Here is an 18,795-nt window from a genome sequence, read left to right as displayed (position 1 = left end):
TTTTTGTCAACAATCTACTAAAAATACTTACGTCAAAGTGGAAGAAAAAATAAAATTTAAGTTTCATACATTGTTTTATAACTAAAATATAGTAATTGTATTCAACCCCTTTGTTTAGGCAAGCATAAATTAGTTAAGGAGTAACATTTGGATGAACAAATCACATAATAAGTTACATGGACTCAGTCTGTGTGAAATAACAGAGGTGGATATGATTATTTAATGACTTCCCCTTCCTCTGTCCCCCATACATACAACATCTAAGGTCCCTCAGGCCAGTATTCCATTTCAAACACAGATTCAAATATCAGGGAGCTTTTTTTGAAAGCCTCATAGAGAAGGGCAGTGATTGGTAGATGGGTAACAATAACAAATCAGACATTGAATATCTCTTTAAGCATATGGTCAAGTTAATAATGAAGCTGTGTATGATGTATGAACCACCTAGACACATCGAAGATGCAGTCGTCCTGAACTGAGCTGCAGGACAAGAATGAAACTGCTCAGTGATGTTTTATTCAACTTCATTTAACTTGGCAAGTCAGTTAAGAACTCATTCTTATTTACAATGACGGCCTACACCGGCCAAACCCGGACGACGCTGGGCCAATTGTGTGCCACCCTATGGGACTCCCAATCACTGAGATGCAGTGCCTTAGACTGCTGCGCCACTCGGGAGCCCCATGAGGTCATTGGTCATTTTAAAATAATTACAGAGTTCAAGGTCTGTGATGGGAGAAAACTGAGGATGGATCAACATTGTGTGACTCCACAATAATGACCTAAATGGTGGAGTGAAAAGAAGAATACAAATATACAGAATAAAAAAAGTCCAAAACATGCATCTTGTATGCAACAAGGTAGTAAAGTAATGCTGCAAATGTTTAGGCAAATCCAACACAACACATCACTGAGTAACTGCCTCCATATTTTCAAGCATGGTGTTGGCTGCATCATGTATGGGTGTGCTTGTCATCGGCAGATACTGTGGAGTTTTTCAGGATAAAAATAAATGGGATGGAGCTAAGCACAGGCAAAATCCTAGAGGAAACACTGCTTCAAGTCTGCTTTACACCAGACACTGGGAGAAGAATTCACCTTTCAACAGGACAATCACCTGAAACACAAGGCCAAATCTACACTGGAGTTGCTTACCAAGAAGACAGTGAATGTTCCTGAGTGTACAGTTTTGACTTAAATCTGCTTGAAAATCTTCGGTAAGACTTGAAAGTTGCTCTCTAGCCATGATCCCCAACATCTAGACAGAGCTTGAAAAATTATGAAAAGAGTCATGGGCAAATATTGCACAATCCAGGTGTGTAAAGCTCTTAGAGACGTACCCAAGAAGACTCACAGCTGTAATCACTGCCAAAGGTGTTTCTAACGTATTCACTTAGGGAGCAGAACACTTAGGCAACGACTATATTTTAGTTATTTAATTTACAGCATAAAAAAATATACAGTACCAGTCAAAAGTTTGGACACAGCTACTCATTCAAGGGTTTATCTTTTATTTTTTACTATTTTCTACATTGTGGAATTTCTACGTTGTGAAGACATCACAACTATGAAATAACACACATGGAATCATGTAGTAACCAAAAAAGTGTTAAACAAATCAAAATGTATTTTATATTTGAGATTCTTCAAAGTAGCCACCCTTTGCCTTGGTGGCAGCTTTGCACACTCTTGGCATTCTCTCAACCAGCTTCACCTGGAATCCTTTTCCAACGGCCTTGAAGGAGTTCCCACATATGCTGAGCACTTTTTAGCTGTTTTTCCATCACACTGCAGTCCAACTCATCCCAAACCATCTCAATTGGGTTGAGGTTTGTGGATTGTGGAGTCCAGGTCATCTGATGCAGCACTCATCACTCTCCTTCCTGGTCAAATAGCTCTTACATAGCCTGGAGTGTGTTAGGTCATTGTCCTGTTGAAAAACAAATGATAGTCCCACTAAGCGCAAACCAGATGGGATGGCAATTTGATGGCAATTTGCTGCAATTTGCTGTGGTAGCCATGCTGGTTAAGTGTGCCTTGAATTCTAAATAAATCACTGACAATGTTACCAGAGAGCACCATCATACCTCCTCCTCCATGCTTCACGGTGGGAACCAAGCATGCGAAGATCATCCATTCACCTACTCTGCGTCTCACAAAGACATGGTGTTTGGAACCAAAAATCTGAAATTTGGACTCATCAGACCAAAGGATATATTTCCACCAGTCTAATATCCATTCCTTGTGTTTCTTGGCCCAAGCAAGTCTCTTCTTCTTTTTGGTGTTCTTTAGTAGTGGTTTCTTTGCAACAATTCAACCATGAAGGCCTTTTTCACACAGTCTCCTCCGAACAGTTGATGTTGAGATGTGTCTCTTACTTGAACTCAGTGAAGTATTTATTTGGGCTGCAATTTCTGGTAACTCTAATGAACTTATCCTCTACAGCAGAGGTAACGCTGGGTCTTCCTTTTCCTGTGGTGGTCCTCATGAGAGACAGTTTCATCATATCGCTTGATGGTTTTTGCAACTGAACTTGAAGAAACATTCAAAGCTCTTGGAATTTCCCGAATTGACAGACCTTCATGACTTAAAGTAATGATGGACTGTCATTTCTCTTTGCTTATTTGAGCTGTTCTTGCCATAATATAGACTTGGTCTTTTACCAAATAGGGATTTCTTCTGTATACCCCCCTACCTTGTCACAACACAACTGATTGGCTTAAACACATTAAGAAGGAAAGAAATTCCACAAATTAACTGTTAAAATGCATTCCGGGTGACTACCTCACGAAGCTGTTTGAGAGAATGTCAAGAGTGTGCAAAGCTGTCATCAAGGCAAAGTGTGGCAACTTTGAAGAATATCTAATAAATATATTTTGATTTGTCTAACACCTTTTTGTCCCAACTTTTGACTGGTGCTGTATATATCTTTTGTTCTTCCACTTTGACATAACAAAGTATTTTTGTGGAGATTGTTGACAAAAGAAATACAGTTAAATCCATGTTTAATCCCACTTTGTAACACAATAACATTTGAAGAAATACAAGGGGTGTGAATAGGTTTTCAATGCCCTGTAACAATCCTCATAGGACAGCTTTTTTGTGTCGGCTCAACTCTTTGGAGAACCAGTATGTCGCCTAGCCCCTAGATACGATTCCTAGAAGACAACTTACAGTCAATTAAAGCCTTCATTTGACGTTAACATATCTGCGATCTACAGGACTCTCAGAGTGCATAATACATTGTCTTTGTGCCAAACTGTGATTTGAAAGCCACTTTGTGTGCAGTCTTATTTCAGTCTTATTTCAGTCTTATTTCAGTCTTATTTCAGTCTTATTTCAGTCTTATTTCAGTCTTATTTCAGTCTTATTTCAGTCTTATTTCAGTCTTATTTCAGTCTTATTTCAGTCTTATTTCAGTCTTATTCCCACTGGAAAAAGGGGAGCGGAGTTACCCAAATGTTATATAATAAACGTTATAACAATGTAATCATAACTTTAACGACGTTATAGAATGACCCTCATAACACTGTTACTGAATAACACCCTTCCTCTTCTGTCGACCTCCAGGTGTCGGAGACGGTGGTGCTGCGAAACGGTGATTTCCTGATCCGTGATTCGCTGATAAACGTGGGCGACTATGTCCTGACGACCAGGTGGAACTATGAGGTTCTGCACTTCAAGATCACCAAGGTCCTGGTCAGGTCCAGCACTGAGTCTAAGGTATGTATTGTAACTTACATAATATACATCATGTTGTTGGATCTAACTTTACTGTTTTGAAGGATTTAGTTATTTTGGGGTAAAACAATTATTACAGTTAAACTATTTCAAATACAAAGAATCCCAGAGAATGACACATGAAAAACACTTATTTCCAATTTGTTAACCACAAGTGAACATGTCCATTTATTTATCATTTGAACGGTCCATAATGATTTCAATTTAATTCCAGGTCCAGTACCTGTTAGAGAAAGACAGTTTCGACTCCATACCTGAGCTGATGAGGTACTACGTGGCCGGACGGAGACCTGTCTCCCAGCCCAGCGGAGCCCTGATCTACTGTCCAATCATACGCACCCTCCCTTTGCGTTACCTGGAAGCAACGTTTGCCTTAGCCAATAGCAGACATGGCCTAGCCCACTCACCATCCAGTCAGAAAGGAGCGTACATTAAGAGGCGGAGCGTGACCATGAACGACGGATTGACCACGGACAAGCTGATACCTCACAGGTCAGAGACTAGAGGAGAGGGAGTCTTTCATAGATTGTTACCCGATCTTCTTCGGGTAAAATGTTCACCTCTTCTCAGTAGACCAATCGGGTAAAATGTTCACCTCTTCTCAGTAGACCAATCGGGTAAAATGTTCACCTCTTCTCAGTAGACCAATCGGGTAAAATGTTCACCTCTTCTCAGTAGACCAATCGGGTAAAATGTTCACCTCTTCTCAGTAGACCAATCGGGTAAAATGTTCACCTCTTCTCAGTAGACCAATCGGGTAAAATGTTCACCTCTTCTCAGTAGACCAATCGGGTAAAATGTGTAACTGGCACTTCATTTATGAGATGACTTGATTTGGAGCTTTGTCAAGCTTGCTCAATACAGACGTATGGTTCAGACAGGGATAATGTGGCTTGTAGGCACCTCTTCTCAGTAGACCAATCGCGTTAAAATGTTCGACCAATCAGCACCTTTCTCAGTAGATCCTTCGATGTCTGGCTCTTCCTATCATTGTGAAGCAGAATTCACCAAGCGTTGGATTGTTCTCCCACTAATAGGGAACGTGAGCTGGGTTTAGACCGTCGTGAGACAGGTTAGTTTTACCCTACTGATGATGTGTTGTTGCACCACAGCCGTATTAAAAACAGATGGAAAATGAGTGTTGGTTTGTTGGTGTTTGCAGCTCCTCTACTATTCACAAAGACGCCATGAGGAACTGTGCTCTGAGTATGGACCTCATCCAGGAGTATCGCCGTCCTCCTTTAGGGGAGACACCGCTCTCCCCAGCCTACAGCCACAGTGAGTCCTTTCTATGGAGATTATTGAGATGATAGATAATTCATTGAGATTATTGCATACTGTGTGGGTTTGCTGGTCCTTTTGATTGAGCCTTTCAGGAGCCAGATGGGAACTTTTGTGGGTTTGCACTTTTGGAATCGTCCATTGGGCCAATTGCACCATGCACACTCAATCAATCACACGCAGCTGAAGTACATCGAGTGTACAAAACATTAAGAACCGCTTCCTAATATTGAGCTGACCCTCCCTTTTGCCCTCAGAACAGCCTCAATTTGTCGGGTCGTGGACTCTACAAGGTGTCGAAAGCATTCCATAGGGATACTGGCCCATGTTGACTCCACGGTTGTGTCAAGTTGGCTGGATGTCCTTTGGGTGGTGAACCATTCTTAATACACTTGGGAAACTGTTGAGTGTGAAAAAGCCAGCACCGTTGCAGTTCTTGACACACTCAAACTGGCACTTAAATATGTTGTCTTGCCCACCCACCCTCTGAATGGTACACACACACAATCCATGTCTCAATTGTCTTAAGGCTTAAACATCCTTCTTTAACCTTTGACCTTTCTTTAACCTTTAACCTTTGTGAACCCAGCTCTGGAATTTACATATGCAACCCTGTGCTCTGCGGTCCAGTCCACAGACACAGAACCCAGTCAGGGGTTAGAGTGGTGCCCCCCTCGCCAGTCCTGAGACACTCCAGCGACCCCCAGCTCAGCCCTGGCTCCAACAACAACCTACCAGACATGCTAGCAGCCAGCTCCCACTCCACCCCGGGCCCCTGCTCCTATGAAACCCCATCAGATGGCTTCGAGACGGGGGGCAGCTACTGCGACTTACGGCCCACCCCGGCCCTCTGTCCTAAGGCTCCCTGTGCCGCCGGCATGCACCCCACACCTCCCACTAAGAGCTACGTGGAGAGGCTGCGTGTGGAGGAGGGCCATGGGCCTGCCCCAGGGAGAGACGATGGGGCTGGAGAAGAGGTGTTCATCGCCCCCCTAGTGGAGACAGCCTCCTCCTTCAGACCAGGGAAGTACCTCTCGCCACTGATGCCCCAGGAGAACAAGCCCTTAGAGATGAGCATTCTGAAGAGGGTTAAAGAGCTTCTGGCGGAGGTGGACGTTAGGACAGCTGCTAAACACATCACCATGGCTGACTGCACGGTAGGGACACCACACACACACAGGACACATATGTGTAACACCACACATACAGGACACATAGAGGGACACCACACATACAGGACACATAGAGGGACACCACACATACAGGACACATAGAGGGACACCACATATACAGGACACATAGAGGGACACTACACACATACAGGACACATAGAGGGACACCGCACATACAGGACACATAGAGGGACACCACACATACAGGACACATAGAGGGACACCACACATACAGGACACATAGAGGGACACCACACATACAGGACACATAGAGGGACACCACACATACAGGACACATAGAGGGACACCACACATACAGGACACATAGAGGGACACCACACGTACAGGACACATAGAGGGACACCACACATACAGGACACATAGAGGGACATCACACATACAGGACACATAGAGGGACACCACACATACAGGACACATAGAGGGACACCACACATACAGGACACATAGAGGGACACCAAACATACAGGACACATAGAGGGACACCACACACATACAGGACACATAGAGGGACACCACACATACAGGACACATAGAGGGACACCACACATACAGGACACATAGAGGGACACCACACACATACAGGACACATAGAGGGACACCACACATACAGGACACATAGAGGGACACCACACACATACAGGACACATAGAGTGACACCACACATACAGGACACATAGAGGGACACCACACATACAGGACACATAGAGGGACACCGCACATACAGGACACATAGAGGGACACCGCACATACAGGACACATAGAGGGACACCGCACACATACAGGACACATAGAGGGACACCACACATACAGGACACATAGAGGGACACCACACATACCGGACACATAGAGGGACACCGCACATACAGGACACATAGAGGGACACCGCACATACCGGACACATATAGGGACACCGCACATACAGGACACATAGAGGGACACCGCACATACAGGACACATAGAGGGACACCGCACACATACAGGACACATAGAGGGACACCACACATACAGGACACATAGAGGGACACCACACACATACAGGACACATAGAGGGATACCACACATACAGGACACATAGAGGGACACCACACATACAGGACACATAGAGGGACACCACACATACAGGACACATAGAGGGACACCGCACATACAGGACACAGAGGGACACCACACATACAGGACACATAGAGGGACACCACACATACAGGACACATAGAGGGACACCACACATACAGGACACAGAGAGGGACACCACACATACAGGACACATAGAGGGACACCACACATACAGGACACATAGAGGGACACCACACATACAGGACACATAGAGGGACACCACACATACAGGACACATAGAGGGACACCGCACATACAGGACACATAGAGGGACACCGCACATACAGGACACATAGAGGGACACCGCACATACAGGACACATAGAGGGACACCGCACATACAGGACACATAGAGGGACACCACACATACAGGACACATAGAGGGACACCACACATACAGGACACATAGAGGGACACCACACATACGGGACACATAGACAGAAACACATACACACAATACACATATACCATCCTCTCTTTATTAAAGCTAGAGCCCATATCTTAACAGAAGCAGGCTAACGGTATGTTCCTTGGCTTTGTGAACGTAACTCGGTGATGTCACTAATCCCTAATGAGTGTTGCTCAATGAACTCCTGTTGACAGTGGAGCAGCAGAGAGGTTCAATACAGGGATGACTATGCTATCCTAGGGCTGGGCGATATTGCCAAAATATTATATAACGGTATTTAAAAAAACAAATGAATGGCATTTGACAGTAACTGTATTTGAGAGTGTTTTTTAGTTTTTGGATAATAAACGTTCTACATTTTCTTTTTGAGTAGTGAGTGATCCTAGGGTGCTTTATGAGTAGTGAGTGATCCTAGGGTGCGTTATGAGTAGTGAGTGACCCTAGGATGCTTTATGAGTAGTGAGTGATCCTAGGGTGCTTTATGAGTAGTGAGTGATCCTAGGGTGCGTTATGAGTAGTGAGTGATCCTAGGGTGCTTTAGTAGTGAGTGATCCTAGGGTGCTTTAGTAGTGAGTGATCCTAGGGTGCTTTAGTAGTGAGTGATCCCAGGGTGCTTTATGAGTAGTGAGTGATCCTAGGGTGCTTTATGAGTAGTGAGTGATCCTAGGGTGCTTTATGAGTAGTGAGTGATCCTAGGGTGCTTTATGAGTAGTGAGTGATCCTAGGGTGCTTTATGAGTAGTGAGTGATCCCAGGGTGCTTTATGAGTAGTGAGTGATCCCAGGGTGCTTTATGAGTAGTGAGTGATCCTAGGGTGCTTTATGAGTAGTGAGTGATCCTAGGGTGCTTTAGTAGTGAGTGATCCTAGGGTGCTTTATGAGTAGTGAGTGATCCCAGGGTGCTTTATGAGTAGTGAGTGATCCTAGGGTGCTTTAGTAGTGAGTGATCCTAGGGTGCTTTATGAGTAGTGAGTGATCCTAGGGTTCTTTAGTAGTGAGTGATCCTAGGGTGCTTTATGAGTAGTGAGTGATCCCAGGGTGCTTTATGAGTAGTGAGTGATCCTAGGGTGCTTTAGTAGTGAGTGATCCTAGGGTGCTTTATGAGTAGTGAGTGATCCCAGGGTGCTTTATGAGTAGTGAGTGATCCTAGGGTGCTTTAGTAGTGAGTGATCCTAGGGTGCTTTAGTAGTGAGTGATCCTAAGGTGGCAACACATACATTCTAAGTGATTTCAATTGAGTCTTTCTCCATTCTGATTGTTTTATACTGTTCAATTCAACTTCAACCAAAACAAATTTCCTGCATTTTTATCATTTCTGCATTTCCTGCACTCAATTACAGTAGTGGAAAAAGTTTTGTCATACTTGAGTAAAAGTAAAGATATGTTAATAGAAAATTACTAAAGTAAAAGTGAAAGTCACCCAGTAAAATACTACTTGAGTAAAATTCTAGAAGCATTTGGTTTTAAATATACTTAAGTATCAAAAGTAATTGTAATTGATCAAATGTACTTAAGTATTAAAAATAAAAGTATAAATCATTTAAAATTCCTTCTATTAAGCAAACCAGATGGCACCATTTTCTTGTTTTTTAAATTTCCGGATAGCCAGGGGTACACTCCAACACTCAGACATCATTCAAAAACACAGCATTTGTGTTGAGTGAGTCCTCCAGATCAGAGGCAGTAGTTGACCAGGGATGTTCTCTTGACAAGTGGGTGAATTGGACCATTTTCCTGTCCTGCTAAGCATTCAAAATGTAACAAGTACTTTTAGGTGTCAGCGAAAATGTATGGAGTAAAAAGTACAGTATTTTCTTTAGGAATGTAGTGAAGTAAAAGTTGTCAAAAATAAAAAATAGTGATGTAATGTACAGATACCAAAATAAATGACTAAAGTAGTACTTGAAAGTAATTTTACTTACTTACTTTACACCACTGCTCAATTGAGATAATTTCCACACTGCCACGTAGGGCTGCACGATACGGGCAAATAATCTACGACTTGTCTTTAACCAAATGTTGCAATTGCAATTTGACTTGCAAAATTAGAGAAAAACTGTTGGAATCATGGAAATAGAATGACTGTTCTAATTCTATAGTTAGAATGTAATAGTGGGCACTTTGAATACAGTGTTGTTTGAGATGACAACAAATGAAAATGCCAGGGAGGAGTTATTGTGACAGGGTAGGAACTAAAGTGTTGATAAGTGTTTCCTAGGGGGCCCTATACGCTTTAGCTATATTGCATGTTTTCTATTAGCTACTTCATGTAGCTAACATGTTCTTGCTTTGCATATTCCTCTTTGATTTAGAAGATGTATTTATTTATAAATGTATTTATAAATCCCTTCTTACATCAGCTGATATCTCAAACTACTGTACAGAAACCCAGCCTAAAACCCCAAACAGCAAGCAATGCAGGTGTAGAAGCATGGTGGCTAGGAAAAACTCCCTAGAAACAGAACCTAGGAAGAAACCTAGAGAGGAACCAGGCTATGAGGGTTGGCCAGTTCTCTTCTGTGTCAGGTGGAGATTATAACAGAACATGGCCAAGATGTTCAAATGTTATTTGATGACCAGCGGGGCTAAATAATAATAATCACAGTGGTTGTCGAGGGGGCAACAAGTCAGCACCTCAGGAAGAAATGTCAGTTGGCTTTTCATATCCGATCATTCAGAGTATCTCTACCGCTCCTGCCGTCTCTAGAGAGTTGAAAACAGCAGGTCTGGGACAGGTAGTACATCCGGTGAACAGGTCAGGGTTCCATAGCCGCAGGCAGAACAGTTGAAACTGGAGCAGCAGCACGGCCAGGTGGACTGGGGACAGCAAGGAGTCATCAGGCCAGCTAATCCTGAGGCATGGTCCTAGGGCTCAGGTCCTCCGAGAGAGAAAGATAGAAAGATAGAATTAGAGAGAGCATACTTAAATTCACACAGGACACCGGAAAAGACAGGAGAAGTATTCCAGATATAACAAACTGACCCTAACCCCCCGACACAAACTACTGCATCATAAATACTGGAGGCTAAGACAGGAGGGGTCGGGAGACACTGTGGCCCCATCCGACGATACCCCCGGACAGGGTCAAACAGGCAGGATATAACCCCACCCACTTTGCCAAAGCACAGCCCCTCCACTAGAGGGATATCTTCAAGCACCAACTTACCATCCTGAGACAAGGCCGTGTATAGCCCACAAAAATCTCCGCCACGGCATGAACCTAAGGGGGGAGGGGCGCCAACCCGGACAAGATACTGTTGCACAAACAACATGCTGATTTAGGTCTACACCATCACTGGTGTTATCAGGCTGTATTAGCGAGCTACATTAGCTCTTACTCAGTACATGTATTAGCTAGCTAGCTATTAGCATTAGCGGCTAACAATTAGCATCTCACAAGATTTAGTACAACTTGCTAAGCAAAGACAAACTAGCTGTTTGCTGATGTAAGAAACACAAACTAATAGTGTCATTATAGCACGCTAGTGGATTTATATTAAGAAGCAAAGTGAAAACAGCATTGTTGTCATCAACATTGTTGTATGTGCTACATTGACCATGCAGACTGAACGCAAGTGTCTCATGGTTAAGGAACAGCATGCACTCCTTGAGTGACAGGGGGCATAGCTATGTCTGTGTGGAAAGTGGCACGGAGAGAGCTGAGAGACTCAAGTAGCGAAGTAAACTATAAAAATTGACATTGTGCATGGCGTATCACGTTTAACAAACGAAGCATTGGTTTCCCTGCATCAATACCGGTATATCATAAAATATGGTATAGCGCCCACTATTTACTCTACTCTACTATTTGGTAACATTTGAATTAAGAGACAATTAAACACCAGTCTCAGTGACCATGAATACATTAAGTTAGAAATGACAATAAACCCTTTCTTCCTCTCTCCCTCTTCTCTCCTCTCTACATTTCCTCCCTCCCCTCTCCTCTCTCTCCATTTTCTCCCTCCCCCTCTCCTCTCTCTCCATTTTCTCCCTCCCCCTCTCCTTTCTCCATTTCCTCCCTCTCTTCTCTCTCCATTTCTGCCCTCTCTCCCCCTTTTCTCTCTCTCCATTTCCCCCTCTGCTCTCTACATTTCGATCTCTCCCTCCGCTCTCCTCTCTTCTCTTCTCTTTCTATTTCCTCCCTCCCTCTCCTCTCTTCTCTCTCTATATTTCCTCCCTCCCCCTCTCCTCTCTCCACCTCTCTCTCTCCATTACCTCTCTCTTTTCTCTCTCCATTTCCTGCCTCATTCTCCTCTCCTCTCCTCTCAATTTCCTCCCTCTCCTCTCTTCTCTCTCTCCATTTCCTCCCTCTCCTCTCTCTCCATTTCCTCCTCTCTCCATTTCCTCCTCTTTCTCCATTTGCTCCCTCCCTCCTTCCTCCCTCCCCATGTGATGTGCTCCCTCCCTCTGTCTGTGTGAAGGTTGCTAGGATACTGGGTGTTACCGATGAGATGCAAAGGATGATGGGAGTGGGCTCGGGACTGGAGTTGTTGACTCTTCCTCACGGACACCAGCTGAGACTGGACCTACTGGAGCGGTAAGGGTTCAGGTGGTAAGGGCTAGGGTTGTGGTTGAGGCTAGCGTTAGGGTTATTGTTGTGGTTGAGGCTAGCGTTAGGGTTGTGGTTGTGGTTGAGGCTAGGGTTAGGGTTAGGGTTAGGGTTGTGGTTGAGGCTAGGGTTAGGGTTATTGTTGTGGTTGAGGCTGATGCTGTTAGGGTTATTCTTCCTGGTTGAGGCTAGCTCCCCTCTTCCTCCTGGTTCCTCCTAGGGTTCCTTAGGGTTCCTCCTCCTGAGGCTCCTCCTCCCTCCTCCTCTCCCCTCCCTCTCCCCTCCTCCTCCTCTCCTCCCCCCTCCCCTCCCCTCCTCCTCTCTCCTCCTCCTCCTCCTCCTCTCCCCTCCCCCTCCTCCTCTCCCCCTCCTCCTCCTCCCCTCCTCCCCTCCCCCCCCTCCTCCTCTTCCCTCTCCCCGCCTCCTCCTCCTCCTCCTCTCCCCTCTCCCTCCTCCTCCTCCTCCTCTCCCCTCCCCTCCTCCTCTCCCCTCCTCCTCCTCCTCTCCCCGCCTCCCTCTCCCCTCCTCCTCCTCCCCCCTCCTCCTCTCCCCCCTCCTCCTCCCTCCTCCTCTCCCCTCCCCCTCCTCCTCTCTCCTCCTCCTCCTCCTCCTCCTCCTCCTCCTCCCTCCTCCCCTCCCCCTCCTCCTCCTCCCCTCCTCCTCTCCCCTCTCCCCTCCCTCCTCCTCCCCCCCTCCTCCTCCTCCTCCTCCCTCCTCCTCCTCTCCCCTCTCCTCCTCCTCCTCCCCCCTCCCCCTCCCTCCTCTCCCCCTCCTCCCCTCCCTCCTCTCCCCCCTCCTCCTCCCCCTCCCCTCCCCCTCCTCCTCCTCCTCCCCTCCCCTCCTCCTCCTCCTCCTCCTCGTCCCTCTCCCCCTCCTCCTCCCCCTCCTCCTCCTCTCCCTCCTCCTCCTCCTCCTCCTCTCCCTCCCCTCCTCCTCTCCTCCTCCTCCTCCTCCTCCTCCCTCCTCTCCTCCTCCTCCTCTCCCCTCCTCCTCCTTCTCCTCCTCCTCCTCCCCCCTCCTCCTCCCTCCTCCTCCCCCCTCCTCCTCCCCCTCCTCCTCCTCCTCCACCTCCTCCTCCTCCTCCTCCTCCTCCCCCCCCCTCCTCCTCCCCCCTCCTCCTCCTCCTCCTCCTCTCCTCCTCCTCTCCCCTCCTCCTCCTCCTCCTCCTCCTCCCCTCCTCCTCAGGTTCTATACTATGTCCATAATGACAGCTGTGGACCTGCTGGGCTGTACCGGCAGTAAAGAGGAGAGGGCTGCTCTGCTCCATAAGACCATCCAGCTGGCTGCCGAACTCAAGAGCAACCTGGGGAACATGTTTGGCTTCGCCGCTGTGATGAGAGCACTGGAGCTACCACAGGTATGGACCAGACATGTACAGTACACACACTCACACATGCAGTTCTACACACACAGTAATACACACACAGTAATTCACACACAGTAATACACACACACACACACACCCCAAAAAATATCGGTAGAGGTACACCATTATCTATATGATATATTGTCACATGCTGTTATATTTCTCTTTCTCTTCTCTTTCGTCTCTCTGTGTCTCTCTCTCTCCTCTCTTCTCTTCTCTTTTGTCTCTCTGTGTCTCTCTCTCTCCTCTCTTCTCTTCTCTTTTGTCTCTCTGTGTCTCTCTCCTCTCTTCTCTTCTCTTTCATCTCTCTGTGTCTCTCTCCTCTCTTCTCTTCTCTTTCGTCTCTCTTTGTCTCTCTCTTCTCTTTCGTCTCTCTTTGTCTCTCTCTTCTCTTCTCTTTCATCTCTGTGTTTCTCTCTCTCCTCTCTTCTCTTCTCTTTCATCTCTGTGTTTCTCTCTCTCCTCTCTTTTCTTTTCTTTCATCTCTGTGTCTCTCTCTCCTCTCTTCTCTTTCATCTCTCTGTGTCTGTCTCTCTCTCTCCTCTCTTCTCTTTCATCTCTCTGTGTCTGTCTGTCTCTCTCTCTCCTCTCTTCTCTTCTCTTTCATCTCTGTGTGTGTCTCTCTCTCTCCTCTCTTCTCTTCTCTTCTCTTTTGTCTCTCTGTCTCTCTCTCTCCTCTCTCCTCTTTCATCTCTCTGTCTCTCTCTCTCTCTCTCTCTCTCAGATCTCTCGTCTGGAGCACACGTGGATGACGTTACGTCAGAGACACACAGAGGGAGCCATCCTCTATGAGAAGAAGCTCAAGCCGTTCATGAAGAACATGAACGATGGCAAAGGTATGGAGCTGGAGGCTGTGTGTCACTGTGTGTGTCACTGTGTGTGTCACTGTGTGTGTCACTGTGTGTGTCACTGTGTGTGTCACTGTGTGTGTCACTGTGTGTGTTTTTGTGTGTTACTGTGTGTGTTACTGTGTGTGTCTGTGTGTGTCTGTGTGTGTGTTACTGTGTGTGTTTCTGTGTGTGTTACTGTGTGTGTTACTGTGTGTGTTACTGTGTGTGTTACTGTGTGTGTTTCTGTGTGTGTTTCTGTGTGTGTTACTGTGTGTGTTACTGTGTGTGTTTCTGTGTGTGTTTCTGTGTGTGTTTCTGTGTGTGTTACTGTGTGTGTTACTGTGTGTGTTTCTGTGTGTGTTTCTGTGTGCGTTGTGTGTTTGACATGCACAGGACACTGGTATGTGTGTTTCTCTCTCTGTGTCAGTGTGTCACTCTCTCTGTGTGTTCCAGAGAGCACTGTGCTGTCCAACACCTCCTTCCCTCATGTGGTTCCTCTGCTGTCTCTGCTGGAGAGGAGTGTGGTCGTGGGGGAGGGGCCAGGGGCGGGGATAGAATCCTGGGAGAAAGTGGAGGCGGGGGTTGACGTGGTGATGTCACACCTGGAGGCAGCCCGGACCATCGCTCACCATGGGGGGTTGTATCGCACCAACGCTGAGACCAAACTACAAGGTAAGGCCTGGGGGAGCGTGTGTGTATGTATGCGCTGTGTATTTGTTTGACTTGCACACACACGAGGCCCGGTTTCCCCGACTTAAATCACTGTCAGAATCTCATTCATCATTCGATAATCACAGACTCATTCAGTCTTCATTGGAAGTGTTTTTTTAGTGGAGCTTTAATGCAGGTCCAGGAAAGCATTCCACAGAGTACAGAGTAGTAGTATAGTATTGTCTGCTGAATCAGCCGTCTTGTTATGGATTAACCACCAAGAGCTGGTCTGATTAGTGGATGTGGTGCATTGATTTATCTGACTAAGTAACAACTGTAGTGTTACAGTACATGTTGCTCCTTAATGCTGACGCATCCTAATATCTGACGGTGTGTGTGTGTGGTCAGTATGATGTATATAATGGGTCATTGACATTGATCTGAAATAATGATTGAGTTGTTGGTTGTTGTGCTAACTGTGGTAGTGTGCTGGTGATGGTTACGGTATGTTGACATTTATCACTATTGGTTCTGATTGATTCCAGTCCCTGGCGATGAGTGTATTGAGCAGGATGTCAATAACTATCTTAACTAGACTTTGTTTTCCACAATGTCTGTAATATTGTTCAATCCCTCTCTTCTCTTTTTTTCTCTTCCTCTACCTTATGTTCTGTTGTCTCCTCCTCTCCTCCTCCTCTCTTCCTTTCCTCCTCTCTTCCCCTCATCCTCCTCTTCCTCTCCTCCTCCTCACTTCCTCTCCTCCTCTCCTCCTCTCCTCCTTCTCCCTCCTCTCCTCCTCTCTCCTCCCTCCTCTCCTTCCTCTCTTCCTCCTCTCCTCTGCTCCTCCTCCCTCCTCTCCTCTTCCTCTCCTCCTTCCTCCTCCTCTCCTCCTCTCCTCCTCCTCTACTCCTCCTCTCCTCCTCTACTCCTCCTCCTCCTCCCCCCCTCTCCTCCTCCCCTCCTCCTCTCTTCCTCCTCCTCCACCTCTCATTCCTCTCTCTTCCTCCCTCTCCTCTCTTCCTCTCCTCCTCCTCTCTCCTTTCCTCCTGTTGTCTCCTCCTCTCCTCTTCCTCTCCTCCTCCTCCTCCTCCCCCTCTCCTCCTCCTCTCTTCCTCTCCCTTATGTTCTGTTGTCTCCTCCTCTCTCCTCCTCCTTCCTCTCCTCCTCCTCTCTTCCTCTCTTCCTCTCCCTTATGTTCTGTTGTCTCTCCCTCTCCTCTCCTCTCTTCCTCTCCCTTATGTTCTGTTGTCTCCTTCTCTCCTCCTCCTCTCTTCCTCTCCTCCTCCTCTCTTCCTCCTCTCTTCCTCTCAATTATGTTCTGTTGTCTCTTCCTCTCCTTCTCCTCTTCCATCTCTTCATCTCCCTTATGTTCTGTCCTCCTCTCTCTTCCTCTCCCTTATGTTATGTTGTCTCTTCTCCTCCTCCTCTCTTCCTCTCCCTTATGTTCTGTTGTCTCTTCTCCTCCTCCTCTCTTTCTCTCTCTTCTCTCACTTATTTTCTGTTGTCTCCTCCTCTCCTCCTCCTCTCTTCCTCTCCTCCTCCTCTCTTCCTCTCCCTTATGTTCTGTTGTCTCTTCCTCTCCTCCTCTCCTCCTCCTCTCTTCCTCTCCCTTATGTTATGTTGTCTCTTCCTCTCCTCCTCTCCTCCTCCTCTCTTCTCTTCCTTATGTTCTGTTGTCTCCTCCTCTCCTCCTCCTCTCTTCCTCTCTCTTATGTTCTGTTGTCTCTTCCTCTCCTCCTCCTGTTTACTCCTTTCTGTCCTCTCCTCTCTCTCCTCTCCTCCTCCTCCACCAGGCTTCCAGGAGAGGGAGGAGGTTCTGGAGATCTTCCGGACAGAGTTCCAGATGAGGTTGCTATGGGGAAGTCGGGGGTCGGAGGGTAGCCAATCAGAGCGCTATGAGAAGTTTGACAAAGTTCTGACCGCTCTGTCTCACAAGCTGGAACCTCTTGTACGCCACAGTGAACTATAGCACCCATCTCACCGAACACCCCTATACACAGCACTCACAGTGGTATGGCCCGTCTCCCCACACTGCTGCTGGATGATTCCATTGTGAGGGGAGGAAGCAGCTAACAGAGACAAGAAAATAGAATGAGAGAAGACGAGGGTACGCTAGGAGAGAAGGAGCGTCTCGCTGTATATCCCCATAAAAGTCATAATGGGCTTTTTCAGAGTTCTTAAACTGTGTGGGATGTGACATATTCTGCCTATCTTCGAAGTACAGATAATTGTATGGTGTGCGCTTAGGGTCAAACAACACAGGGGAGGGAGTATAGGGAAGACAAAGCTCTGGTTTGTCTAAAACCTCCCTCACTAGTACTGTCACACTCTGTAGTATCACCAATTTAAAGAGACAGTAATATTTAAGACAATGTTTGTGCTCTTCAGGACACCTGTATAAAACATATACAACTATCTATCTCTATGACCTGTGTCACCAGACCTCAGCTTCAGACTGAGAGGTAGTGTGTTTTGGAATCTGTTGTTCTTGTATAGACTCTCTGCATGTCATTAACATGTCAATAATATTTCTAGCATGTCATTAATGTTTCTGGCATGTCATTAATGGCATGTCATTAATGTTTCTGGTATGTCATTAATGTTTCTGGCATGTCATTAATGTTTCTGGCATGTCATTAATGTTTCTGGCATGTCAATAATGTTTCTGGCATGTCATTAATGTTTCTGGTATGTCATAAATGTTTCTGGTATGTCATTAATGTTTCTCAAATCAAAACAAAATGAAATTGTATTGGTCACATGCACATATTGGGCAGATGTTATTGCGGGTGTAGTGACATTCTTCTGGCATGTCATTAATGTTTCTGGTATGTCATTAATGTTTCTGGTATGTCATTAATGTTTCTGGCATGTCATTAATGTTTCTGGCATGTCATTAATGTTTCTGGCATGTCATTAATATTATTGGCATGTCATTAACATGTCAATAATATTTCTAGCATGTCATTAATGTTTCTGGCATGTCATTAATGGCATGTCATTAATGTTTCTGGTATGTCATTAATGTTTCTGGCATGTCATTAATGTTTCTGGCATGTCATTAATGTTTCTGGCATGTCATTAATGTTTCTGGCATGTCATTAATGTTTCTGGTATGTCATTAATGTTTCTGGCATGTCATTAATGTTTCTGGCATGTCATTAATGTTTCTGGCATGTCATTAATGTTTCTGGCATGTCATTAATGTTTCTGGCATGTCATTAATGTTTCTGGCATGTCATTAATGTTTCTGGCATGTCATTAATGGCATGTCATTAATGTTTCTGGCATGTCATTAATGTTTCTGGCATGTCATTAATATTTCCTGATGACTCCTGTCCCATTTACATCATATGAGCATGTTTTTTCTGCACTTGTCATACACACAATTAAAAATACCCATAATGCACTCTCACCTGTGTGTGTGAACTATTGTACTTCAGGCACATGTGTTATGATGTAAAACACTGACTGTGCTGTTCTCTTGATCGTTACATAGATGTTTTGAAAGGCGCGGCCATTCCAAATACTGACTGATCTTTTTTTTTCTCCTTCCTGACAAACGTTGTTGTCATGGTAACATATTTGACAGACTTTGTTGACATGGTAACGTAACATGCTTGAGCCTCTGCTGTTCCCATAGGATTCAGGTTTAACCAGTGTG

The 18,795-nt window shown here is 45.7% G+C and overlaps 1 protein-coding gene across 1 annotated transcript in view; it reads left to right on the top strand.

The window, feature by feature from the left end:
* LOC135548141 (SH2 domain-containing protein 3C-like) overlaps positions 1-17,974 on the top strand; it is a 112,124-nt gene extending 94,150 nt beyond the window's left edge. Inside the window, exons 5-13 of the mRNA XM_064977434.1 lie at positions 3,571-3,723; positions 3,956-4,233; positions 4,904-5,019; positions 5,653-6,179; positions 12,157-12,272; positions 13,470-13,641; positions 14,375-14,486; positions 14,934-15,152; positions 16,925-17,974. Coding sequence (XP_064833506.1) covers positions 3,571-3,723; positions 3,956-4,233; positions 4,904-5,019; positions 5,653-6,179; positions 12,157-12,272; positions 13,470-13,641; positions 14,375-14,486; positions 14,934-15,152; positions 16,925-17,100 — 1,869 coding nt within the window. The 3' untranslated portion in view covers positions 17,101-17,974. The remainder of the gene's footprint in view (positions 1-3,570; positions 3,724-3,955; positions 4,234-4,903; positions 5,020-5,652; positions 6,180-12,156; positions 12,273-13,469; positions 13,642-14,374; positions 14,487-14,933; positions 15,153-16,924) is intronic.
* Positions 17,975-18,795: the final 821 nt, after the last annotated feature.

This window comes from Oncorhynchus masou, chromosome 11 (assembly GCF_036934945.1).
Source record: "Oncorhynchus masou masou isolate Uvic2021 chromosome 11, UVic_Omas_1.1, whole genome shotgun sequence".
NCBI lineage: Eukaryota > Metazoa > Chordata > Actinopteri > Salmoniformes > Salmonidae > Oncorhynchus > Oncorhynchus masou.
This window is presented reverse-complemented; position numbering and strand designations above follow the sequence as displayed.